This window comes from Oryctolagus cuniculus, chromosome 15 (genome assembly GCF_964237555.1).
Source record: "Oryctolagus cuniculus chromosome 15, mOryCun1.1, whole genome shotgun sequence".
Classification (NCBI taxonomy): Eukaryota; Metazoa; Chordata; class Mammalia; order Lagomorpha; family Leporidae; genus Oryctolagus; species Oryctolagus cuniculus.
The window spans coordinates 5,503,462-5,529,953 of NC_091446.1; the positions used below are offsets into that span (position 1 = coordinate 5,503,462).

Genomic DNA, 26,492 nt, shown 5'->3' on the forward strand with positions numbered 1-26,492 from the left:
TGGGACACACTTGGAGTGCTCTGGGACACGCATGGAGTGCTCTGGAACACACGTGGAGTGCTCTGGGACGTACGTGGAGTGTGCTGGGGTACACATGGAGTGTGCTGGGACACATGTGGAGTGTGCTGGGACACACGTGGAGTGCTCTGGGACATATGTGGAGTATGCTGGGACACGCATGGAGTGCTCTGGGACATACGTGGAGTGTGCTGGAACACATGTGGAGTGCTCTGGGACACGTGGAGTGTGCTGGGGTACACATGGAGTGTGCTGGGACACGCGTGGAGTGGGCTGGAACACACGTGGAGTGCTCTGGGACATACGTGGAGTGTGCTGGGACACACGTGGAGTGGGCTGGGGGTAATCTGTGTTCACAGGAAGCATCTGAGATCCAGGTAACCTACCCTGGGACAGCTTAGGAAAACAGAAAAGAGTGCGTGTGTGTGTGAAGAAACCAAGGCGGGGCACAGAGGGTAAGGCAAGTGAAATAAGACGGTGAATCTCGAGTCAGCACCTGCATCTCCTGTGGGTGCTGGTTCAAGTCCCGGCTGCTCCACTTCCAATCCAGCTCCCTCCTAATGACCTGAGAAAGCAGCAGAGGATGGCCCAAGTGCCTGGGCCCCTGCACCCATGTGGGAGACTGGGAAGAAGCTCCTGGCTTCGGCCTGGCCCAGCCCTGGCTGTTGCGGCCACGTGGGGAGTGAACCAGCAGATGGAAGACCTCTGTCTCTCTCTGTCTCTCCCTCTTTCTCAACTCTGACTTTGAAATAAATAAATAAATTTTTAAAAATAAATAAATAAATTTTAAAAACCTGTGAATCTGGATAAATGGTACCTAAGTGGGTACTTACAAAAGCTGTGGAAGATGCTATTTACAGGCAAACTTATTTGGGTGCAGAAAGATACCGATTTACTAATTTGATGCCAAGGATGCGAAGTGCTACCTTAAGAATCACTGAGCAGGCTGGGGTCGTGGGGCAGAGACCCCGTGGCAGCATGGGCCTTGTGATATGCGTGTCCGGAAACTTCTCACGGTGTCCTTGTACGTGTTAGTTGATAGTTTCTGCAGTTTTCCTGTAAGTGTGAAATTCTTTCCAAAGAACGTTAAAGCTCTTTTTGGAAAATGCACATTCCTGGACGCAGGCCCCCAGGATTCTGAGCCCCTGGCCTGGCTGGGGCTCCCGAGCCCCTCCTGTGTGTCCAGGCCGCGGGGGACCTCTGGGTGCCTGGTGCGTGCTGTCACACTCTGCAGCCCCAGAGCATGGATTCCGCTGTGATGTGTCCTGCCCTTGCTCCTCCGTGGACTTCGGGAGTTTTATCCTGAACCTGTGATAGACATATCCCAAAGAAGGGAGCACCGTGTGGTCACCCCTCGCTCACACCCAGCCAGGGTGACTGCTCTGGGCTGGCCAGTGGGTGGGGGCTGGGGCTGGGGTGCTGCTGAACATCCTACAAGGCACAGGACGGAGCCCCCCTCCCAGCAAAGAAGAGCCTAGCACCACGTCACCACTGGCAAGGCTGGGGAGCCCAGCCGGGCACCCTCACCCGACGCTGCGGCATTAGGAGGCTGCCAGGCGGGCTTCCTGCTCTGCCCCCGCCCCGAGGTCCCTGTAGACAGGCACCAGCCACCGCGGCCCTTCTGCCCTTCACACTTCAGTGTGAATCTTCAGGAACACAGGCACCTTCGTGTACAGCCTCCGTGCCTTTGTCACACCCAGCAAGACGAGAGGCCATCCCCCAGGACTCTCTGATCACTGGTCCAGATTCAAGAGGCCTGGGCGCAACCACGCTGGCCGGCAGGGAGCTGAAATGCAATTGTTTCATCGTGGAACTATCCACGCTTGTGGGAACAATAACAAGCACTAATGCGACATTTGATCTTCTCGCTGGACGGAGCCGGTTCTTCCGTTTTTGAATGTGCAGGGAGTGCACTTAACACATAATTGTTTTGTGGCCCCAAGAAGTGTTGATTCATTCAATAAGCTTGTAGGTGATTATAGTCCTTTTTTCTTCATGGAACTATTTGGAAGGATTACTGAGGCAGATCATTGTAAATTGCATTTTTTAATCATTAAATTATGCCTCCCTCCTCCTCAACATACTTAGCTATTTTTCCCCCCAGACACATGGAAAGTTTTCAGCTTTTAATGAAGAACTCGTTTCTGGAGCGTGTTCTTAGAATGTGAGGTTAGTAGCACGGATGCTGTCATCCCCGTTCCCAGCTTTGCGTGCAAGAGTGTTGTGTGAAAACGAAACCATACATCCCGTCTGTGTTCTAGTTGCTGGGTTCTTTGTAGGAAGTGTTCTTCTGTTTTCCTTTTTAAAGAAACCACAACATCATCGTCTGAGTAACAGACCCATGACTGGGAAGCCACAAATCCTGGGAGCAAGTGTGTCTTGTTTTCTGGCCAAAGTCCACCCTGGGAAGCGAGGTTTTGCTCCGGGCCGGGTGCGTTGAGTGCGTGTCCGATTTTGCTCCGTAGCCAGCTCATCATGGGGACGTCAGTGTGGAGAAGCTGCAACCAGAAAGGGAAAGCTCGGGCTGGCCGTGCGGCTCAGCGTGTCAGGCCTGCGATGCCAGCCTCCCGGGGGGCGCTGGTTCGAGTCCCGGCTGCTCTGCTTCTGATCCAGCGCCCTGCTAATGCCCTTGGGAAGGCACAGCAGAGGATGGCCCAAGTGCTTGGGTCCCTGCCACCCATGTTGGCGTCCTGGATGGATTTCTGGGCTCCGGGCTTTGACCTGGCCCAGCCTTGGCTGTTGTTGCCATTTGGGAAGTGAACCAGAGGATGGAGGATCTCTATTTCTCTCTCACTCTCTCTCTGCCTTTTTTAAAAACAAAACAGGAGGCGAGGAGAAAAGCTCTGATACTCAAGCTGGTGCTGTAAACCCTGTTGTTGTCCTGCTGCCAGCGGCTTTTAAAAATTACACCCAAGGGAGTGACACACTTGAGTGCCTGGACAGCACGCGGGTGCTGAAGCTATCACCAATGTCACGGACGATGCCGTCAATCAGACACGAGCTGACTCATCTCCCTGTCATGGTTTTTAATTAATTTTATAGTTTGCGACTGTGATGCCTGTTAAAGTCTCCCTCACTCTCTTCCACGGCCCAGGGTGGCACTTCGTTGTGTCTGGCATTACTTAACTTAAACCCACAGCTAACTCACGTTCCCTACATTCTCAACTGTGGTTCTGCCTGTAGAAAATTCGCTGTTAGAATGCATGGAACTCTTGTAGCCTACAGGGCTAGGATTGAGTGAGACACCCAGGCACTGTGGAAGGTGCTGCTGACCGCAGGGCTGGCCATGTGGAAGGGGCAGGTGGCTCCCAGGTCCAGCTTTGGGGCTGCTGACTGATTTTTTTGGCCTCCATCCTGGAGGGGACCCGGTGGGTGCTACATTGTTACTGATGTCTACCATTTGTAGATTCTTCTCCAGGCTTCTCAACAGCATCAGATCTGAATGCAAACCCCTCCAGACTGAAGGAAAACAAACAAAAAAACAAGCCCAGTTGTCGATCAGGTGGTAAATCCAATAAGCACTGCAGAGGAGGGGGCAGGAAGCCGGCTGCTCGGGAGTGTTACGAGTGCTTCTTGTCGAGGTTTCTTTTGAAAAGAACAGCAGAAGAGAACATCCTGAAAGAACCCCGCAGCTGCAGTTCAGAAGGGATTTATGGCTTCATGTTACAGCTTCGTATTTTACACCCCTTCGTTGTCCCAAAGACACGCGCGTCTCTTCTTAATGGCTCTCCTGCAGGCAGTGGTGCCGCTTGGTTCTGGCAAAAGCTTGTGGCTTTTTTTTTTTTTGGCAGGTTGAGGGAGGGGGTTCTCTGAGTCAGCTTCAAGGATCTTGACAGGCAAAGCTGCAAAGGGTGGGTGGGCTCTGCTCCCCCGGGCTCACGTTCAGGGAGCCCCTTATTTAAAAAGCAGAAGTTGAAAACCTGAGTGCGGTGCTTGGCGGCCACAGCAAGGCTCTGAGCAGTCCCAAGAGCTGACTTAGAAAATCGTGGAGAGCAAGGGCCGCCTTCCCTGTCCCCGGTCACTCTCGGATCTCCCCGGACAGCCACGTGACGGGCATTTGCAGAGCAAAGCTGTTTTGAGCAGGCAGAAGGGCCCAGGTTTGATCTAACGCACTTTCTGTGGGCTTGGTTCATTGGAGGTCAGTTTTTAAGAGAGCCCAGCCGGCCAGCCCGCAGGTCTGCCCGGGAGCCGGCTGGCTGGCTTCCGCCGGGCCAAGAAAATCCCCGTTGGCCTCAGAGCACCTATTACTGCAAGTCGCTCTCGGAGCCGCGTGGAAACCGGAGCTGACGCGCGTCCAGCTTTCTGGGAAACCACTTACCGGGCCGGCGAGCTGGACTCCCGCTGCACTCGCGGCTTCGGGCTGTGCAGGAGAGGCGGGCTCACACCAGTGGCGACTCGAGCATCAGGTGGGTCACTGATTTCTAAGCTTTAGAGCTGTGATCCCCGCGGGGAAAGGCGTCTGCACTTGCTGGTTCCAGTTCACCTGGCTGAAATGCCTTTAGTGCGGTAGACTAAGACATGCCCTCTGAAGGTGAATTTGTAGGTATTTTATAATCTCTTTTTCATTTGGAAGGCAGAGTGAGTGAGGGCATGAGAAAGAGAGAGGGATCTTCCAACTACTGGTTCACGCCCCCAAATGGCCACAATGAGCCAGACCAAAGCCAGGAGCCTGGAACTTCATCCTATCTCCCACATGGTTGGCAGGGGCCCAAGTACTTGAGCCATCTTCCATTGCTTTCCCAGGAAAATTAGCAGGGAGCTGGATGGGAAGTGGGGCAGCCGGGACTCAAACCAGCACTCAGATGTGGGATGCTGACATCTCAAGAGACAGCTTAACCGCTGAGCCACAATGCCCGCCCCTAAACACACACACACACACACACATACACACACACACATACACACACACACACGTATACATTCCACCATATGAACCGAAGACCAGAAATACTCTAGATGGCAGAATTTTAAAGATCAAAAGTATCTTTTATCTGCCAATATGTATTTAATTTTTGGAGATAGTGGTGGCTTTTATGTTTTATTTATGTTTAGTTTATTTATTTACTTGTTCAAAAGACAGAGTGACCCCAGGGAGCTGGGGGAGATCTTCCATCCACTGGTTCATCCCCCAACCACCTGCAACAGCCAGGGCTAGACCAGGCCCAAACCGGGAGCCGGTAACTCCATCCAGGTCTCCCATGTTGGGGGCAGGAACCCAGGCGCTCGGGTCCCCCTCTGCTGACTCCCAGGTGCGTCCGCAGGAAGCTGGATTGGAAGCAGAGGAACCAAGACGTGAAGGTTCTCACATTCCACATTCCAGCGTGAGATGTGGGCAGCCCATCCCTGCGGTGGCTTAGCACACGCTGTCCCAACACCTGCCCTGGTTTGTACTTTTTAAAGCAGGAATAAACTTCTCAGATGCTAAACAGCAGCAGACCAAAAGTGGCTCTGTGACCTGGGACTGCCTTTGATTGATTCATTCCGTGTGTATTTGGCGGCTTCCGTCACTGTCACAAATGCCTACTTGTGAAGGAAAGAGGCGGCCTTGGCTCCTGGAGGGTCACAGCCTGAGATCAGGGGACCCTGTTGGCTTGGCGTCCACTGAGGCCGGAGGGCAGCAACAGCAGAGTGCGTGCAGAGCCAGGGTCACAGGGAGAACCAGTGAGCACTCAGTCCCTGGGACCAGCACAGGCCTTTCTAGCGACCCTCTCATGAGAACTCCCTTCTGAAGGTGCCCCTGAGACCGCAGACCTCCTGCTGGGCCCACCTCCTGGACACCACCACTGGGCCAAGCCCCCAGCTTCCAGGACCAGCCAAGCCATGACTGTGAACTTCAACCGTCCACCTCCTGTTTAAACTGCAGTAGGCACCTGCTCCAGCCCCGGCACTGGGATCCCAGCAACAGAGGGGACCCGAGAGCCCCTGCCCTGGTGGGAGACTCACAGCTCACACAAGTCAGGGCAAAGAAGAAGTAGACGGTGTTCAAGGTTCGTGGCAGGATCCCGAGGGGAAGATGGACAAGGAGAACCAGACTGAACAATGGGCAGGCAGGGGTGGTTGCCCCAAACGAGAGATGAGGGTTAGTAAGGAGTTGGCCAGGCAAAGAGAAAGGAGGGACTCAGGCAGGACACCAAGGGTGGAGGCCTTAGGGAACCCTAGGGAGGCCTCAGAGCCGCAGTGGGCTGAGCTGGGCCGGGGGACATAGCAGGTGCCGGTTCACGCTACAGCAGGGTGATGGAGCAGGTGTGAGTCCACGCTGAATCTGTAGGAAGCAAGAGAGGGCTTGCCGTGGACACGGGGCAGGATCTCAGTTCTGTTTGGAAAACCTCGCTGTGGCTGTTGAAAGACCAACAAACCCGAATGATGCAAGACAGAACACGGGCATTGGCCTAGGTGATTGCAAAAGCTCGGGTGTGAGAGAATGGGCGCCCGCAGACTTACCAGCACGAAGAATTGCTTGCAGAATGCGGGCCAGACATGCACTGTGGGTCCCCGCGGGAGCTCAGATGCTCTGCCCAAGGTCCCCAAAGCTGAAAATGGCCGAGCCAGATTCTCCCTCACCTGCTGCTGCCACGCTGCCTTGCTGTGAGGAGGGTTTGGAAGGTAGATGTGTCTCCCGTCCGTGGTTTCATTACTTGGAAATATATGGACGGCAGCATTCCTTCCGGAGCCAGGACCTGGCTTCCAGGGGAACAGGAAAGACTCCGCCCAGCTCCTGTGGCATCTCAAGCCCTCACTTTAACCCCTTAGTAACCAGATGCAGTGTTCCGATCAGGTCGGAACTAAGAATTTAACTAAGAGTTTTTGCTGCACGGGAGCGGAAGGCTGGTTCTCCGTCTACAAGGGTCTGAGGCCGAGGGCTGGACGTGAGGTGTGCTCGTGTCCAACAGCCTCGGGCCTCTGCACTTCGGGGTGCAACCTCGAGCAAATTCCCTAAGCCTCCGTGCTTGCCTTTGCAAAACCGCCTTTTACCAACCCCTTGGTGCTCCTTTTTTGTGTTTTTAAGATTTATTTGTTCCGTGGCGGCCATTGGAGGGTGAACCAACGGCAAAAGGAAGACCTTTCTCTCTCTCTCTGTCCACTCTGCCTGTCAAAAAAAAAAAGATTTATTTATTATTTCAAAGACAGAGTTAAACACATAGAGAAAGACAGACAGAAAGTGATCTTTCATCCACTGGTTTGCTCCCCAAATGACTATGACAGCCAGAGCTGGGCCAACCTGTAGCCAGGAGCCTGGAGCTCCATCCAGGTCTCCCATGTGGGCGCAGGAGCCCAAGCACGTGGGCCGTCTTCTGCTGCCTCCGCAGGTCATACAGGGAACTAGATGGGAAGCAGAGGCTCCAAGGCTCGAAGCAGCACTCACATGGGATACTGGTGTTGCAGGCAGCAGCTGGACCTGACGTGCCCCAAGGCCAGGCCCAGCACTCAGTGTTCTCGGGATGGTTTAAAGAGCCACTCATGGTCACATGTCCGTGGCCAGCCACACCGTGGATCTCAGGGACTGCTAAGTTGGAAGTGGCAGCCGCAGCCCAGGGCAAGGTGACCCCAAAGAACTTGAACTGCAGGCTGGCTTTGTTTCTGGTGCCAGGTCTGCTTGGTGATTCTCAGATAAGATAGCACCGGTGAGGGAGTACACACGGGCAAGCTTCTCCCTGCACCTTTGGGTGTGGAATAGCATCACCTTTACCATCCCGACGACACAGAAACAGCCACACGTGGGCAACTGTCCTCCAGGCGAGAGCCTCACAGAGCCATCGCTGTCCCTTTCACCTCATTGTCCTTTCACCGTTGACCCCGGCAACAAATGGGAAATGCAGCCACCCAACCCAAACAGCAAAATGAGTATGAGCCCTGAGGGCAAACTGCCTACCCAGTGCTAGCTGTGTGACCCTGTACAAGTTGGCTAACTTCTCTGTGCGTCTGGCTCTCGTCTCAAACACCTCCCTGACAAAGTAGTTGTAAAAGTTGAATTTAAGGATGCGCGAATGTGCTCGAATTTTGGCTGCTGGTGCTGTTGCTGCCGGCACAGCCAACTGTGGTTTTTAAAGAAAGCGAGACCCTTCAGGGGCACAGCTATTGCACCTGTGCCGGGCTGGTGGACAGCTCAGAGGAGGGCGCCAGGCCCGGCTCCTGATCCTGTGCTGTGGTCCCCTCTCTGAGACGTGGCTGTGGTGGGTGAGGTTTTCAACTTCTGTATCCACAGTCTTACTCTTTCCTTAAACTTGTATTGCTGAAACTTGGGTGGCTAGTGCACTGGGAGGACACCCAGATCCCCTCCAGCGCAGCCTAAAACAGCGTCTCAGTCCATGGTCAAGACTTCGAGCTGCCCGTGTTCCTGACATCAGGGACTAGGCAACCCAAAGCTGCAAGAACCTTGCGAGTGACGGCCCCGAGTGCTGCTGGGGCAGGAGCGCACCCCTGGCCTCCTGTGTTGATGGTTCTGCCGCAGAGGGTGGTGGACAGATCAGCACTGCTGTGCGTAGAGACCTCCCAAGTCTGCAGCCCTCAGAGGTGGCACGTGGGGCCCACAAAAAGCTCGTGGGAAATGGCTCTTAGGAAAACACTCTGCGTGGACTTCAAAAATGGGGGTGGGGCACCACTAGAAGCGTCTTTTTTAACTTCCTGTTTCCCACAAGCTTTCTGAGGACCCTCATGTGCGCCCCGGGCACTTGGTGAAGCGGTGGGGGCATCGGAACAACCCCAAAGGACAAACAGCGCACGGCATCTCACGGTCTGAGCTCCGTGACTTGACTGGGGCTCCGTGTGCTGGGAATTTCTACTGGGAGCAGGAGCCCAAGGAATTATTTTACAGGAAACCTGTTTGTTCCCTACAACTTCCAAAATGCTGTATCAACAGTTTTCTTTATTATACTTTGTGAAACCAAATGAAAAAGAGCTGGGCACAGGGAACATCCCCCTCTCTTTTCTTCTTAATCCATTCCATGGGAAAACAAAAGTTGTTTTGATCATGCTAAGTATTTTAGTAAAGAGAGAATAACAAAGAAGATGGAATGTAAATGCTCCATTGTTCTTACAGATGTACTGTTCCAAAGAGCGAGGATCCCAAAACGCTGAAATTCTAACCAAAAATAATTTGGATTATGTGACTAAGTTGAAATGAGTGTGAAGCAAAACAGCACGAGCCCCGTTTTCAAATGTTTGTCCCAGCGTTTTGGGGAAAAGAATATTCCAGAAAAACATGGCGTCTGGTTCTGCTGGTGCCTCTGTTTGGGTCTTCAGAGCCCCTGCGGGCATTTCTTCCTGGGAAGGCCGTGTAGGCCAGTGGGTAGGAAGGGACAGCCCTTGGAGTCCGGTCGAATCGAGTTCTTGACTCCTCTGGGCATTTCTGTTCTCAGCCTGGCAGCTGCCACCCGTGGCCATCCGCAGGGTCTCTGTCTGTCGAGCTGCTGTGAGAAAGTGCAAGGGGCAAAGGGCACAGAGGTGACAGCGGTGAGGCCTTGCTTCCCCCACCCCAAATCAAGAACCCAGAGTGTGGGCGACTGACCAGGCTGTGCCAGCCTTCTCCAGGAGAGCACGGAGCGCGGCTGTTTGCAATGACTGAGCAGGGCTGCCGGAGGGCCCATCTCACCGGCTCACCGTCTCAGCGTCCACCTCCCGGCACTGGATGTAGGGAGAGCATCCCACTGTCTGGTGCCTACGAAATAGCCAGAGGACCCGACAGCAGCTCCGCCTCCACGGCTCAGGCCAGCTCGCGTGTGGCGGGGTGTTCAGGGATCACGGGTCCTGCCTGTGCGCCCTGCTTGTCCTCCTGCTGTTTGCCATGCATCTGAGCTCTGGCTGAGGAGTGGTTCCGCTTCAGGGGGAGACAGTGCCCAGGGAAGCCTGGTCTTGACGCTGAATTCTGATGCCGGTTGTTTGAGGTGCGGTGCGGTGTGAAAGCTCTGGGACTTGATCGCGCGTGGGAAGGATTGGTAGCTGTGTTTCCACAGTTTTGTGATTAGTGCAGTAATCACTTGTGGTAAAGTCGATCTTTGGCAGAAAGCAGGGCAGATACTTTGAATATCAGAAGGGTCTCTGGGAGGGAGAACTTGAGGAGGCCCGCGTCACACGTGGGTTAATTGCCCCGAGTATCTGCTGTGTCTTCCTGTGCCCATTGACAGGCAAGGCTGCCTTGTGAGTCTCGCGTACGAATGCGTCACACGGAGTGATTCAGCCCCCAAGCTGTATGTGTGGCCTCAAAGAAATAGAGAAGCCTCGGCAGGGCCGTCGACTTCTTCACGGTCTCAATAAATGACACCGACCTCCTAACTCTTCCTTCCTGCTTCCCTGGTTTAAGGAGTTCTGAAACCATCGGCCACGTGGCAGCTGAGACACCGGGGCCAAAGCCACCCTTCCCCTGGGACACTGCCACAGACAGCCGCCCTGGGCAGGTCGCTGGCCTCCCTGCGTCTCCCTAACGTGGAGATGAACATCATCACCGACTCCCAGGGCGAGACGCTGCAATGATTAACCGGGGCACGGAGGGCCTGACTTGGGGCCTGCCCGGGTTCCTGCCCAGCCAACAGGGACCCATGTGGAAAGGAGGAAGGAACGGTGGGCTCTCTGATGGGTGGGGCAGCCTCCACCCTGGAGGGAAAAAGAGGCAGAAGCAAAAAGGGCATTCACGGTGTCCCGGTACAGGCCTGGGGACCGGGGCGGCTCAGGCCCTCAGGGAAGCCGCTCTGGAAAACTCAGAGCAGAGGGTCGGAGGCGGTCAGCTGTCCCAAGGCCGCCCGGAGAAGCTTCTTATACGGGGCCCAGCCAACACGAAGGCCCTAAGTGGGGGAGGGTCTGGAATGTTCTGGATCCAGCCAGCGGCCAGCAGTGGCAAGGATAGCGTGAGCCAGCAGGAGCCTGGACCTGTGCCATGGGACTACAGCAGGACGAGGAGGGAGTGCCTAGGGACCTGGAAGGCACGGGGCTGCACCCCCGTGCAGCAGGAAGGCACCAAACGGTCTTTAGCAGGAGCTGGGGGAGGGGGAGCAGGTGCACAGTGCCACCGCAGGCTGGGCTCTGCCTCCGAGGTGTGGCTTCCGGTGACGCCTGTGCCTGGAGCCGGCACTATGGAAGCACTGCTTGTGCAAGAGAAAGCTAAAGGGCTTGGGAGCGCAGGCCCCCAGCTTTCCTCCTTGTCTGTTCAACCCGATCACAGGAGGGGTTTCCTGGGCACCTGCTCTGTGCTGAGATGGAGACCAGGCCTCAGGCTCGGGGCAGTGCAGGTCAGGGGTGAGAGAGGAAGCATAGCCCAGCGTGCGGCGGCCCGTGCAGGTCAGGGGCAGAGTCGGCCTGGGGAACGGAGGCGGCAGGTGGCGCACAGCAGAAGGCGCAGGCTTTGCTGAAGGAGCCAAGGCCTGCAGGCCCCAGCAGACGGAGCGGGAGTCGGCCGCAGGGCTGGCTGGAAGGAGTGAACCAGGGAATGTTGCACAGGAGATTCCAAAATGTTCTGAAGGCTGAATACAGTCTGCCATCTCCTTGTAGCCCGGGGAGATTACAAAGAGGTTTATCCCTTCTGCGCATCTTGGAAATGCAGCATGTCAATGCGTCCAGTATTGTCTGTCTGCACCTGGGATGTCCGTCCCTGTTTGTAGCATCTCTGCTGCTGTCCCCTGTCTTCTGTGACACCTCCGTGCTGTGGTTCCCTCCCCTTGGCGGGAGGGGGCCAGCAGGGCCAGCCCTCTCCAGCAAGCTGCCGCATCCTCTTTGGCTCTAGCCGTGCAAGCCGATGATGTCCCCAACTTGGAAATCTGCCTGCCCGAGCCACAGGGTGTGTGTGTGTGCGTGCTCACATGCACGTGTGTGGCCTGTGCCCGTGTGTGCACTCGGGTGGGCAGGGTGTAGGGGTCAGCAGAGAGATGGGTGCACAACGGGTCACGTGGGGGTTAAGCTACAAAACACACACCTGCCTGGGCTCCTCCCCTGTCCTGACCTGAACAGATCGAAGACCCCCCTGAGAGCTTCACCGGATGACCTGGGACCGGGGAGGGGGCCACAGCTTGCTGCCCATGGCCCAGGTGCTCCCAGGCACCACGTGGGGCGGTCCTGTGCCCCCATTCTTACACTGCTCTTATTTTTCCACAGAGGTCTCATTGCCAGCAACTTCATGGAAACCCATTACCTACAGGACGGTACCGACGTCTCGCTCGCTAGAAACTACACGGTAATTCCTGCGTGTCCGGGTCCTGGAGAACCACGCGTCGGGTCTCTGCCCGCATCTGTGGCTGCTTCGCTCTGAGCAAAGTCACACGCCCAGAGCTCGCACTTAAGCCTCAAGAAGTGCTGCCTGTACCTTGGCAGTTGGGTGTCCCGTTGTCTGTCAGTCCAGGAAACCAGCCTTGACCAGACACGTGCTGGGACAGCCCGTGGAGACGTGGCCTTCCTGCGTGGCTGACCCTGAGCCCACCTCCCGGGGACAACAGTCGGGGGTGGGGGGTGCCCACTGGACAAATCTTTCGAAGGGAAACAAACCAAAGTCAAAGAAGACTTGGAGCGCAGTCGTCCCGGGCTGAGCGTTGCTCTGTTACGTGTCCAAGTTCTTAACGAAATGGGAGCAAGTCTCCCTGCTGAGCCTATGATAAACATGACAGGAATGACACAGATAAGGCTTCAAAACCCCGGGTGGTGCAGGAACGTGACCTTGATCACCTGTGATCACTTGTCTGGGTTTGGGCTCTGAGATGTAACTTGGACAAAATGCTCTTTGTCTCTGTCCCTTTAAGACGTGTTTGCTGTACACTGTGGGTGATGGGCCCAGTGTGTGAACGTGGGGCTGCCAAGAGAGTGCGGCAGTGCTGCAGCGCTCTGAGGATGAGGAGGGGTCTTCCTGGTAGAGAGGGTGGGGCTTCGCATTCCAGGGCGAGCGTGGAGGCCGGCACCCACTCATCGCGGAAGCGCCCTCCCACGTCCTTGTCTGTGGCGATTTCTTCCCCCACCGCAGGCCAACACGTCTCTTGATCACGCATGTGGCGTTGGCACTTACACGGGGCAGGCGCCCGGGGAGGTGGGCTGCAGGAGCCCTCCCAGCTGGGAGAAAACACGGTGGAATCCTGGATGAAACTCCAGGAATGTGTGTTGATGAAAGAACCAGAAAACCACCCGGAGGCAGAATCGTAGAGATGTGGTCCCTGGTGTTAGCAGGGGGCTGGGGCCAAGGGACCCGGAGAGGGGGCCTGGTGCTGGTGTGGGGGCACGAGAAGTGGGCACCGGCCGCTGAGAAGCTCACTGCCTCTGTGGAAAGGGGACGAGGAGAAGCAGTCCAGAGAAGGCGTAAGAAGAGGGGTGTGTGCCCAGCGCCCTGGACTGAAAACAGATCGCAGAACAATGCCAGCAAAGGGTCCTCCAGCCGGCCTCCCCTGCGCACGGCGAGTGGGCTGGGCTCCACTCCAGCGTCCAAATGAAGTCCTCCGTTAAGACGTTGACCTCAATACCGGTCCCCAGTGAATGACCCTGCCCCGCCGTGGGCTCAGGCTGAATGAAAGCCAACACAAAATCGTTCCGTGGGGAAATTTCTACTGCTCAGATTATACGGAATGCTCATTCCAGCAAAAAAGAAAATACTGAGGATGAGCACCAAGATCAAAATTACAACCCACGTAATGAGAAAAGCCGCGAGCGAGCGTTGCCAGATGAGAGAGACCAGAGCTAGGACCTCCAGGAACACGGTAACAGAAAAATCAGAAAAATGTAGACCAAGTCTGATAGAAACGGCGGCCTGAAAACACAGTAGAGAGCAGGCAGGAAGCAGTGTTTAGACTGAATTGAAGAGAGACGCGCTTCTTGAAGGAACATCGCAGAGAGGGAAGAGTAAGAGTGAACTCCTTCCAGGGAGGATTTAGGGAATTCAGGACCCTGAGGGGCGACCTCAGAGACCTGCACAAACTCCTGACCCTGGAGCAGAGCACGCGTTCTTAGCAACCCCGGACGAGGACGGGAGAGCCGAGGGGAAGTGGCTGTCCACCCAACTGGTGTACTCACCTTGTTTTAGCCAAACCAGGGTGAGATGGACGTTCTGCTACCCAGAGTCCACCCGAGAACAGCTAGCCGAGGGTCCCTGAAGGAAATGGAGGCCGGAGGCAGGGGCGAGCCCAGCCCCAGGGGAATAGCTCTGCATGGTCTGTGCAGAGCAGTAATCAGAGTGGTTTAGAACAATTTAAGGATTTGTATTGGACTAGAGAATTATCATAGCCCTGCTGATTGATGTTAGATGTTGAAAAGTGTGTACCCTGTGGTTTTAAGTAAGAATAGAAACATAGAATGTAAAATTCCAAATCATTGAGGATGAGTAAAAATAGCACGTCAACCCAGTAGAGTTCAGGAGATAGGAAAAATAAATAAGCTAGGGAAATATAAAATACAAAATAGATAAAGTCAGCGTATTATTCACATTGTATATAAATAGACTGAATCTGTTAAAACAGAATATCTATTTAGGATTTAAAATAAAATCCCAACTGAATCTGGTTGCATGGTTCCACCCAAAATACAAAATGCTTATGAAAAGAAAGTAATGGAAAAAGACATTCTAGATAAATCTTACCCCAAGGAAAGCTGCAGTCGCATCTGCATCAGAAAAGCTGGGGCTTGCAGGAGAGAGCCACCAGCAGAGGTGAAAGGGGCCACTTTCTGAGGGCATCCAGGTCATCGTCCACTGCTTTCCCAGGCCATAGCAGAGAGCTGGATCGGAAGTGGAGCAGCTGGGACTCGAACCAGCAACCGTTTGGGATGCAGGCTTTGCCTGCTGTGCCACAGAACCAGCTCCTGAAAGAACAATTTTTAAAGTAGCAGCAGCAGCAGCAGGGGAGGAGTTACCAGACTCTTTCCAATTATGAACGTGGTTGAAAAATCCTAAATAAATATTTAGAGACCCTCCCTGGCACCAGAATTTTACAAACATCTGTGATCAGATGACACTCATCTGCGGAATGCAAGGATGGCTCAGTGTTAGAACTGCTAATGCTGTCAGGACAGCAGTGTCTGCAGGCGGCTGACACATCCTCTGTCAGAGTCACAGCCCTCATGGGTGGGGAATGCTCACGGGACCCTCCCAGCGCCCCCAGCACCCGGCATCCTGCCTTAGGAGGCTTTGCCAACACTAACGTCTCGGCCAGGGCACTGTCTTGGGAGATGCCATCCAGAATCCATTCATTGCCTTGGCAGATGTTTGGTGAGCAGCTTCAGGGTGCCCACTGTTGGGGCAGGGGTGTGAGGTTGAACAAAATCTATTCCGATGCATAGAAGCTGATGGGGTGAGGTGCAGCAGGTTAAGCCTCCACTTGCAACCCCAGCGTCCCGTATGGAGCACGGGTTTGAGTCCCAGCGACCCTGCTTCCAAACCAGATTCCTGCCGATGCACCTGGGAGGCAGCAGCAGATGAGCCAAGTCCCTGCCACACATGCGGGAGCTCCTGGCTCCAGGCTTCCAGCTGGCCCAAATCTGGCTCTAGTAGGCTTTTTGGGAGTGAACCAGCAGGTGGAAAATGGATCTCTCCCTCCCCCTTCCCCTCTCCCTTCCTTCCTCCCCCTTCCTCATTTCCTCCCTCTGTCACTCTGCCTTCCAAAATAACAGATCTTTTTTTAAAAATTACATAATAAAAGAGAGAGTGATGACAGAATGAAACGTTGGTAGAAACAGCAGCAGGCAGAGACCAGAGGATGCGTTAGGGGAAGCCTTTTCCTGCAGAAGCAGGTTGTCATGAACAGAATTGTCTGGAAAGAGGAGGGGGCAGAAGACACAAGAGCTGGTGGTGGGCAGGGGCAGGGGTCAGTGGGGCTGTGCCTTCCACGAGACGGACAGTTCACTCTTGCTGGCAGCATGAAGAGCAGTGGGCGGCGGGAAGGCAGGAGACGCAGTGGATTCTGGTTTGCTGAGTTCGTAGTGGGGCAGACAGGCCACGGGATTCAGAGGGCCGCTGGTGACCTCGAATCTGGATGACAGGAGAAAAATAGAGGCCGAAAACGACCTGAGGCTGCCCCTCGCACACAAACGGCAGTTAGCGCGCGGTCTCACGCTTGGCTTCCGTACCCCAAACCACTTGCCCTTAAGCTCGCATTTCAAAGGTCTGTCTGGATGTAGCACCAAGGCTGTCTCTATGGTGTAAATCAGTATTCCAAGAGGGAACGGAATGGAGACCCTGTGATGCTGTGACAGTAGCCAGCACCCTCCAAAAGCCCGTTGTCCGCGATGACAGTGGACACGCACATGGTCTGGAACGGGCCACACCTGCTCCCAGCGATTTCTGTTCCAGTCTCCCTTCCTCCTTAGCTTTTTCTTAGCCGTCGCTTCCCCTTTGCCTCACTGGGAAGGGGTGAAGTGATAAGAGCAGAGAAGAATAAACTCAGGACTAGGTAAGCGAGGGCCTAGGCAGACGGCTGCCAGGTCTGTCCTGGACTCGACCGTAGAAGCTGGAGGCTGCGACCAACTTAGGAAGTAGCTGGGATGGAAGCATCCGGGCACCCTGGGAGTCGTCTGGGATAGAAGTGTCCGGGGGTTCCTAGGCATGAGAAATTACCCGGCAGTATCCTGTTTTTCCTGATGGATGCTGAGGGGTGGGGGTCGGGGGTGGTCATTCCTTCTTGTTTTCCCGTGGAGTGCCTTCCTGGAAGGGTGAATACCTGCCCTGCTGCTCCCCGGGGGGCCAAGTGCTCCTGGGGGCCAGGCCTGAGGACCTCCCCCCTGCCACGTGGGGTGGGGCTGGAGCCCTTGCTTGGAAGGGGATGGGGCTGCTCCCGCTGTCTTCGCTCAGCCAGTGGTGGATGGAACCTGCCTCCCCCCTCCCACCCCGGCACCCGTCAGCCCCACCCTCCCCGGGATGAGCCAAGGCCTTGGCCTTGGCCGGCAGGAGAGAAAGGGAGACTGCAGGGAGCCCCTCGGGCCCAGGCCTGAGCTCGCAGCCGGGAGCCCAATGCTGGAGGTGATGAGGCTGCTGCTCCAGGGTCACCATCGGCTGATGCCGGGGCTCCGTCTGCAGCCGGCGAAGCCCCAAGCCTCCGGAAACAGCAGCGCACGCTGCTTTTATCATTCGAGCAGTAATGATTTTGCTGTACGTCCAGCAGCTGCCTTCTCCCCGTCCCTCGGGTGCCCTCCTTGTGAACTGTCAGCCGTGAGCCCAGAGAGAGAAGCAGCGGACATTCCCGTCCCGAGTGACGAAACCCACGGCCCCAGACAGCTGCTCCCCGCAGCCGGGACCCTGCAGAGCGGCCGCGGCCTCACCGCGCGTCTCTGGTGAAGGCACGGGGGCAGCTTTGGGCTTTTGTTTAAATTGAACCAGACGGGAAAACATGGAGAAATGTGCTGACTCAGCCCCCATCCTCAGAGCCAGCCCACAGAGTCGTCCTAAGTTTTAAAATCATACATGGAAGACGAAGCTCTTTTTGGCTATTGTGCCTTTTTTGTCTCTTCTTCGATTTCTCAACAATTAGTGCCCAAGTGCTTGGCTCCCAGGAGGGGCTGATCTTTCCTCCTGGCCGTCTGGACGGAATGCATGTTTGTGACTTGACCCTCCACAGGCCACTTAGAAGGGAGGGTTGCGTCTTACAATGTCGGTTTTAACAAGGTCTGCGGGAGACGGTACCCAGGACATCTGTGCCGTTTACGTCCCAAAGACAGCTCTAGGAAAGACCCACTAGTGTGGTTGGTGCAAATGCGTTGTCTGGGGTCTACTTGGTGGCAGAACCAGGCCCCAGGACCATCATGAGGGATGCAGTCAGGGTGGAAAGCAAACAGGAGACCCCACTGGGGCTGGGACGAGGAGGAGACTGGCATCATCCTGCTCATCACAAACACAGTGAAAATCTGTGTAAGTGCACCGAGAGGAAGTAGAGGGGGCAGATGTCTAATCCGGTGTGAGTGATCCTGGAAGGCTTCCTGGAGGAAGGAACATGTGGCCCAAGACTTGAAGGCTGGATGAACCAGGGGCTGGGAGAGGGAGGAACACTCCGGGTTGGTAGAGTGGAGAGGTCGACACGGGCCAGGGTGTGGTGGTGGTGGTGAACTTGGTGAGCACAGAGAAATATCGGTCTCAACCAAGGTGGGGTATCAGGACCAGTTTGGGCTCTGCAGAGTCCACTGGCTTCAGCGTGAAGCAGCAGTCGGGGGAGCAGGAGTGAGGCTTTGGGGGGACCAAGCAGGCAGCTCTCGGGCTCTCAGAGCAGGTGAGGGGGAGACGGGGAGGCACGTCTGGCCCGTTCGTGTGAGTGCTCCCCAGATAGCTTCCATTTGCTGCGTGTGTTTCTCGTTGGAGAAGGAAACAGTGAAAGCCCTGCTGGGACAGACGTCGAAGGGGCCCAGCGGCGCTGCCCGAGGCCGGCCCGTCAGGTGCAGTATGTTGGCCAAAAGTATTGTTCGGACGCCAGCCTAACATTTCCATGGCAGCTGTTCCCAGCTAAGGGCAGTAGGGTCTTGCACACTTGGCTTGGACTAAGGGACATTGGAGAGCCAAGCAGAACCCAGTTTAGGGAGCGCTGAGAGGTGTGGGCAGGCCCAGTGTCACAGACATACAAGGCTACGGAGCCCCCGCCTGCACCGCAGCCCCCACTCTCCAGCTCTCCCCGAGTGGCTGCCCTGTCCTTGCTGACCGAGGCTCTCAGCACCGACTCCCAGGCTCAGGCTGCGCCCACAGCCCACGCCGACTGCGGCCCCGCGCCCCTTCCACCCTGAGCTGCAGAGCCCAGGCCCTCCCCGCTGCGGCACTGGAGGTGTCTGGGCCCCTGACTTCCTGTCCACTGCCAAGCTCACCTCCTTTTAATCCCACCTGATCGGTGAGCATTTTCTTTTATTTCTCCCATTCCTGTGACGTTTGTATTTTGATGGTCCCTGGTCTTCAGTACCTCCCCGCACTGCCCCCTCGATCAAGCCCTGATGCCTTGGACTGGTATTCAGCAGGGCGTAACCGGGATCCATTCATTCGTACGCTCAGCAAATGGGTACTTAGCGCCTGATACGACTACCACGGGGCAGCACCGGCGATACACCAGGCACCGTGAGAAGCACTGTTCGTATGTGTTGTTTGATCCTCACAATTCATTGATTTTTGCTATTTTTATAGCCAGACAAGACACCTGAGCCATCAAGGGGTTAAGTAGGCCAAGCCCCAGCTAATGAGGACTCAGACCCACGCAGGCTGATGCAGAATCTGAGCTCCTGACCACTGCACCACACTGCCTCTGGTCCACGTGGAACAAAACACCAAGTGTTGGTGTTACGTGGTTTTGGCCAAGGAGTTTGCCATCACAGCAATGCTGTTTTACAGATTGGAAACTGAGTCTCATGTCTCAGCTCCTGCTGGGATGTCAGTGACCTCACCATCGCAGCCGGGTTGTCCCCAGACCCCGTGAGCCAGCAGGGCCCAAAGCAAGCGTGAGTGATTCCTTAAGCGTGCGCAGAGCCGGAGAGTTTGAATGGCCCCTGACGTGCTTCCTGTCACAGCTGCGGGAGCCCTGAGTGGAGGAGTGGCCGCTTCTTCCTTCACCACCCTGTCCTGGGCCACGTAGCCCGGCTCTGGGGGACTCAGTTTGCCAAGTCACTTTTTCCTTTTGCATGATCGCCAGGTTTCAGTCTCCAGGAGACGCGCGGTGTGTTGGCGCTGATGTCCTGCACGAGGGAGTGGAGGCGTGACCACGGTCACACAGGCATCACGCATGCACGCACGTGCACACACACTGGCTCGCTCGGCCTCCTGCCTGCAGGCTTTGTTCTGGGTTTGCAAATGACTTCATTCCCTGCCTTCCCCTGAAGACACCCTGAGGAGGTTGTGCTCGGGAACAGCATTCCGTCAAGTCTGATGGCTTTTGAACACGACGGGGCAGCAGGGATGGAAGGAAGTGGTCGGCCTGGGGTCGAGAGGCCTGGGATTTGGTTCCTGCTCTGGGACCTTCGATGGCCTCGGTTTCCACGTCCGATCAGACAAGGGCTGCTGAGAGAGGAAGCTTGGCCTTAGGGGCCCCCAGAGCTTCCTTCCCGCGAGAGCTGCTTGATTCCTGCACGGAGTCAAGATGGTTTGCTGAGTCGCCTGGGGCAGGGGAGGGCAGGGGAGGGCAGGGGAGGGCAGGGGAGGGGCGGCAGAGTTCGCAAGGACGAGCGTGTTGGAGACTGACTGCGCCAGTGTCTGCCCCCAGAGCTTTGGAATCACAAGGTCAGGCAGTTTTTGTTACCACTTGAGCATATAAAATCCCTGTCTTTGCAGTCTCCTGAGAGTTGGGATCAGAGGTTTGATTTGGCTTCCCGCAGGGCACGGAGTTGAGGGCTACCAATTTTCAAGTTCAAGAGTTCTTATTCCATCTTGCTCTTACCCACCATTCTATTTGATTGATGGCATTAAACAGAAGGAAAATGTATCTTACTGGAGTGGGGAAATGCATTAGGTTAAGTAGTGGGTATATAAAGTACATGTTAGAGGTTTTGTAAAGAAGATGTAATTTTGTGGTTATGCATGTTTGGGTCTCCTCTGTGCTGTGTTTTGTTGGTAGAAATAGAATGCGTTGGATCAGCAAAGTCGGCAAAGCCAGCTGTCGTTGTAGGACAACATCTCGTTCAACAGCGTCTTTAGAGACGTGTGCCCGTGGTCTGTACAGTGTGACACGCTTGGGGCCATCAGAGAGAAGGCAAGGCACAGTGTGGGGAGGGGGCTGTGCAGGGGACCTTGGCCATGGCCCTCCAGCATTGCTCGGGGTGGTGATCCATGGGGTCAGGGGCCCTGGGCCGCAGCTCCCCTCTAGCGTCATGGCTGCCCACTGTGTCTCTCACTGGCATGTCATGTCCAGACCCACAAGGCCTAGCTGGTTACCACCATTCACGTCAGTGTGCCAGGCTCCCACCTGTAGGCTCCCTTGATGGGGCTGCCGCCTGCACTGCCCGTCCGGCCCCCAGTGGAGCCAGAGTCCATCTCAATTTCCCGACCAAACATGTGGCACACGGCGTCACAGCCATGTCTTTGGCAGTCATGAAATTCTCTGCACCGTGACTCGCTGGCTAAATCACGTTTGTATTTAATATTCAAGTATTTAGTGAGCCATACTGAGAAAACAGTGTACTCCATGAGATTGTCATTGTCCTAGAGATCTGGAATGTGCAGTTCTAGTGACGATTCCAGGGGCTGCAGAAGTGAATCGCTGTTGGGAGTGAGTGGTGGTAAGTTGAGGGTGGAGTGACAGTCGTGAATTCTAGAGGTGATGGAGAGAGATGGGGTTGTAGACTTCTAGGAATAGTCTATGAGAGCTAAAACCCACTGCCTCCTCTTATAAACAGTACTTCAGCTGAGTTGTTGAACTGGAAATTAATTGGATACTAATTTGTTCTCGGCTCATGCTTTAATGAGCTTGTAGTTCTGTGTATTTAATTTGAAAGTACATTTGATAAATAATCCATTAAAAACAAATTGAGACTGAGAATGAATGCATTGGAAATTTCAGAAGTCAGTAATTGAGATTATTGCCATCATATGGTTTTTGATTATTTTTTATTTATTTGAAAGGCGGAGAGACAGAGAAACAGACAAATCTCCCATTTGCAGGATCAGTCCCCAAATGCCTGCAGAGGCTGGGGCTGGGTTGGACCAAAGCCAGGAGCCTGGAACCTGATCCAGGCCTCCCGTGTGGGTGGCAGGGACCCAAGTGCTCCAGCCAGCATCTGCCGCCTCCCAGGGTGCGTGCTAGCAGGAAGCTGGAACTGGAAGCGGAGCCAGGTCTCAAACTCGGGCTCCCTGACGTGGCACGGGGGCCTCCCAAGCAGAATCTTAGCTGCTGCACTAAATGTCCATCCTTGGTTTTAATTCCTTAACCAGTGTTTAGATGCCCGTGGTAGCATTCCGCATTTCTCCAAAATGGGAGAGAGTCTAACGTATGGGACCCCACGATCTGTGTGCAGAGCCTGGTGACGTGGGTCCCCGGGACACCTGTACTGCAGTGGCCGCTGTCCTTTCCCTGAGCGTCCTCAGCTCAACACGCTGGCCACGAGCCCGAGGCTGAAACCTACCGTGTGCAGCAGGATCCCTCTGATGCCCTGGGGGTGACAGTGCAATCATGGGGTCCCTCACAGAGCAGTCCTCTTCCTGAGACCCTCGTGCCGGGCTCAGTTACCTGGGGGCAGGGCAGCAGAGCAGGCAGCCAGCAAATCATTTCACCCAGGGCAGGGACAGGCCTGCCAAGCCCACAGCATGGGTGGGTGTCTGGCATGGGGCTGGGCAGCCCACGTATCCGCTCCTAAGCCACGTGTCTGTCAAGGAGGATGGCCTCACTGGCAGCGGAGCTGGGCACTGTGAGAGCTATGCTCGCCCTGACCCTGAACTGCCACCGCCCCTGCTGTCCCCTGCCTTTGCAAGTGCCTGTCCCCTGTGGGCATGGCCCCTGGATCCCAGCCATCCCACCCCTAAATTGATGGAGAGACTTGGGTTTCAGGAAGGAGTCCACAGGACTTTAGTTGTTGGCAAGCGATAAGATCAATAACATAGAAAATCCAACTTAGGCTTCAAACTATTAAACTGAGAAGATGTTCCAGCAAAATGTCTACTATGAGACCAACTTATAAGACCCAAAGTTTCCCTTTACATTAGAAAATAACCATATATAAGACCTAATAGAAGAAACATGCTACTCATGATGTCAGTAAACCTACACAACACCTAGGCTTGAGCTTCAAGAAAACTTTCTAGAGGCCACATGGGAAGAAAAAAACTTAAACTGAACTGAAATTCTTGAAATATGACCTTATTAAAAGGAGAGACCTACCATGTACATGAATAGGAACGTTTTTATTGTGAAAACACAAGTTCATCCCAAATGGATCTGTGCCTTCAGTGTAGTCCAAGCTGAAGTCTCAGTGGATATTACACCATTCGGAAATTCATCTGAAAGAGAAAAGAGGCAATAACAGCCTAGACACTGCTGGAAAAAGAACAGTACCCAAGGAAAGCAGGCTATCGGCAAGGTTGCCAACACAATTAGACAGAGAAAGGGCAGCCCTGTTCACTAACGGTTCCGGGACAACCGGGCTTCCGCAGGGAGAGGAAGGAAGGGCCGCTCCTGCTTCAAGCTACACCCAGAAAGCAGTTCAAACTGGATTGGAGACCTCAGTGCGAGAGCTAAACCGACAGTTTTTGAAAGAAAACGTAGGTGTGGATCCTCACGCACTCAGGTTGGCCCGCGGTTTCTTAGATACAGCACCTAAAGCATAAACAACCGAAGGGCAGAAAACCCTGCAAACGGGAGTGCATCCAAGTGAAAACCACAAGGCCTCACTGGACACACAAGCAAGTGAAAACCCATGTAGACGGTGGTATGAATCATTCCCAACCACGGATCTCCTAAGAGCCTCGAACCCAGGACTTAGAGAGCGTTTCCAGCAGCAGGAAGACAGCAATGCTATCTGGAAGTGGAGAAAGATTTGCGCAGGCGTCTCTTCAGAGGACTTGGACACACGGCCAACTGCCCACGCAGAGGCGCTCGACGTCATTAGTCTGGTTTAGGGAAATGAAGGGAAAACACACCGAGATACGACTTCACATCTGCTGGGCTGGCTGTAACAGAGAAGCACTGCAAGGCGTCGGCGGGAACGTGGCGAGGGCGACTCCCTCAGCGCCGGCTCGTGTTGCTGCAACGCGGCCTGGCTGTTTAGGAAAGCAGTTTGGAAGCACTTCTAGAACCTTCCGTGCGATCTCGCAGTTCCGCTTGTTGGTTTATACCCACATTCCTACTCGCAGTAGGTACCCAGGCGAGTGAAAACTGCGTCCTCACAAAGACGCGTGCCCTCGCATGCCTGCAGCGTGCCTCGCTCTAGCCAAGAACTGGAAAAAGCCTGTACGCCCATCAGCCGATGGTAAGCAAAGCACTGAGTCTTCAATGGTAGGAAGGAGTGGCGCGTGACACCTGCCACACTACAAGTGACCCTTGGGAACGTTGTGCTGATGACGGAAGCCCGACCAAGCAGGCCGCTTGCTGTCTGACTCTATCCCAGGGCTCCCCTGGATCCTGCGGCTTCCGCTCCCGGCCACTGTGGTAAAGTGGAAGCTGCAGCAAAGCCGGTCGGTACATCCAAGAGTTCCATTCACAGCATGTGGTGGTCTGCTGAGTGTGCGACCGCCTTCTGTCTTCGAGAACAGGCGGGCATACACCTTAACCACAGAGAGCTTTATTCTTCACGACTGTGATGAACGTCTGAGCTGTGGGGAATGGCGCCAGGAGACACAGGATCACCACAAATCTGTTGCACAGTAAAACAAGGTCTGCCTGTTTGTGCAACGCACAGCACAGGCAGAGTTGCAGGGCTAGAAAGTGGAGTAGTGGGCGCCAGCCGCCAGGGGAGTGTGTAATTGTGAGCGAAGGTTTGGGGAGGGGCCATGATAGGGATGGCTTGGAATTAGATGGTCGTGATGGGTGCACAGCACTTGGGATGCACGAAAACCTGCTCATTGTGTGCCTTTAAAAGGTATTACGGCCGGCGCCGTGGCTCACTAGGCTAATCCTCTGCCTTGCGGTGCCGGCACACCTGGTTCTAGTCCCGGTCGGGGCGCCGGATTCTGTCCCGGTTGCCCCTCTTCCAGGCCAGCTCTCTGCTGTGGCCAGGGAGTGCAGTGGAGGATGGCCCGAGTGCTTGTGCCCTGCACCCCATGGGAGACCAGGAGAAGCACCTGGCTCCTGCCTTCGGATCAGCGCGGTACGCCAGCCGCGGTGGCCATTGGAGGGTGAACCAACGGTAAAAGAAGACCTTTCTCTCTGTCTCTCTCTCTCACTGTCCACTCTGCCTGTCAAAAAAAATAAATAAATAAAAGGTGTTATGATATGTGAGCTGTATCTTAACCAGAGAACTGGCTCTCTCTGATATCAAAATGTAGTGTAGAGCAATAGTCATCAAAACTGTGCGGTGTGACACAGAAACAGAGCAATGGAGATTTGTCAGTGGGCTAGCCACAGGGGGCAAAGGTGAAGCCACAGTGTTGTGGGTGCTGCGCGTGTGACGAGGGGACACCAAGACCAGGAGGAGGACAGATGGCGGGGAAGAACAACTGGCCCTTGGTCTGTAGGGGAAATTGGCTTCCAGCCTCACACTTGCACACACAATCGCACACATTGCAGACACGTGTGAGCGCTCACTGTGAGATGCTGGAAAGAGGAAAATGAAGAACTGATTGATGACGTTTCCCAAAGCTGCCTGCAGATGCACGCAATGCGGCAGGTAGCTAGTGTGCAACCACCAGAAACCCTGGGCGGAAGCCGTGATGAAGCAGAGCAGGTTACTGACAGAGGATGGCTCTCTTGCACCTGTCAAGCACTCCCAAATCAGCGAGAAGGCAAACAAAATGACAAATGCCGCTCTCCCATCCCCCGCGTCCGCCGTCTGTCACGTGACCTCACGCTGTTGTGTTCTGCCTCATGACAGAGGTCCCTTTTTCCCTCTTCCACTGCCTCCACCGCTCTGTGCCGGCTGGTCCCTTTTCTCGGCAGAGTCTTTGCCGGACAGAACAACTGCACACAGACCCTGCCTGGAGACAGGGTGTTCCTGCTGTGGGGGAGCGGCCTGGCACGTGGGGGAAGTCCGCTCTGTGTCCCCTGCGGGAGCTGCAGCCCCTCCCCCACAGGGACCCTACACACAGCAGCACCCAGGGGCCCTCAGTGAGGGGTGCTGAGTTCACCAGGCAGCCACCTACGTGGGGTTACAGCTGAGCCCCGCACAGATATCCATCCCCACTACGGACGTGTCCCTGCTGTGTTTTCTCTTGCAAGCAGTGAGGTTTGTAGAGGACGGAACGTGGGAGCTGCTGTCCACGCTGAGCGGAGCTTCCTGCCCTCCCCTACCGGGACTGACCTTCACCCCCAAATCGGTGACTCAGTTCCTCTCAGCTGCTTTGCTGCTGTTATAACCTCAGATTTAGGCCCCGCTGTGTCACGTTCCACGGTATGCTTCACTCCCGCCTCCAGTTCCCCGTGTCCTCACAAAAGGCAGTGGACATGAGGATAAAACAGCGACATCGCCATGACGGGCTCGTGGCTGGGTTTCACGGGACACTCTGCACCCGGGCTCTCCTGAAGGGGTCACGGACGCCAGAGTGGACCTGGGATGTGTTTGCAAAGCCCTCCTGATGACCCCAGGCAGAATCTGACACTCCTGCCGTGGAGCCTGGCCGATCAGGGTGGGCTTGGCGTCCACAGGAAGACCCCTGCTTATGTTACAAGGAAATCTCACGGGAGGGCTGGAGAGGGTTGGCTGAGTGCCAGTGGGCGTGAAGATGCTAATTACTGAACCTGCTCTCTCCTCCCCTTCAGGGTCACTGCTACTACCACGGCCATGTGCAGGGATACGCCGGCTCACTGGTCAGTCTCAGCACTTGCTCTGGTCTCAGGTAAGTGGCCATGACCGTCACAGCCCCAGCCTCAAGCGCACCAGCCACAGGCCACCTCTGGGTGTTCCCAGTCACTCTACCCCAGGAGTAAGGGATGGGCCCGCGGCACAGCCACGGCCACCCAGGCCCCGGGTTCCCCTTCCCGTGCTAT

At 55.2% G+C, this 26,492-nt stretch overlaps 1 protein-coding gene and 1 long non-coding RNA gene across 4 annotated transcripts in view; one reads left to right on the forward strand and one right to left on the reverse strand.

Moving 5' to 3' along the window:
* The window catches only part of ADAM12 (ADAM metallopeptidase domain 12), a 322,789-nt gene that overhangs the window by 189,845 nt on the left and 106,452 nt on the right, over nt 1-26,492 (forward strand). For both annotated transcript variants that reach the window (XM_008274836.4, XM_008274835.4), the window contains exons 4-5: nt 12,097-12,175; nt 26,265-26,341. In XM_008274836.4, the coding sequence (XP_008273058.2) occupies nt 12,097-12,175; nt 26,265-26,341 (156 nt within the window). The remainder of the gene's footprint in view (nt 1-12,096; nt 12,176-26,264; nt 26,342-26,492) is intronic.
* On the reverse strand, nt 2,046-6,755 carry LOC138845273 (uncharacterized). Of its 2 annotated transcripts, none has more exons than XR_011382193.1 (2): nt 6,460-6,755; nt 2,046-2,516 (listed from the first exon to the last, which is right to left on the reverse strand). It is a non-coding gene; the product is annotated as an uncharacterized lncRNA (long non-coding RNA). The 2 variants fall into 2 exon arrangements; XR_011382192.1 differs by having other exon boundaries at nt 2,046-5,283.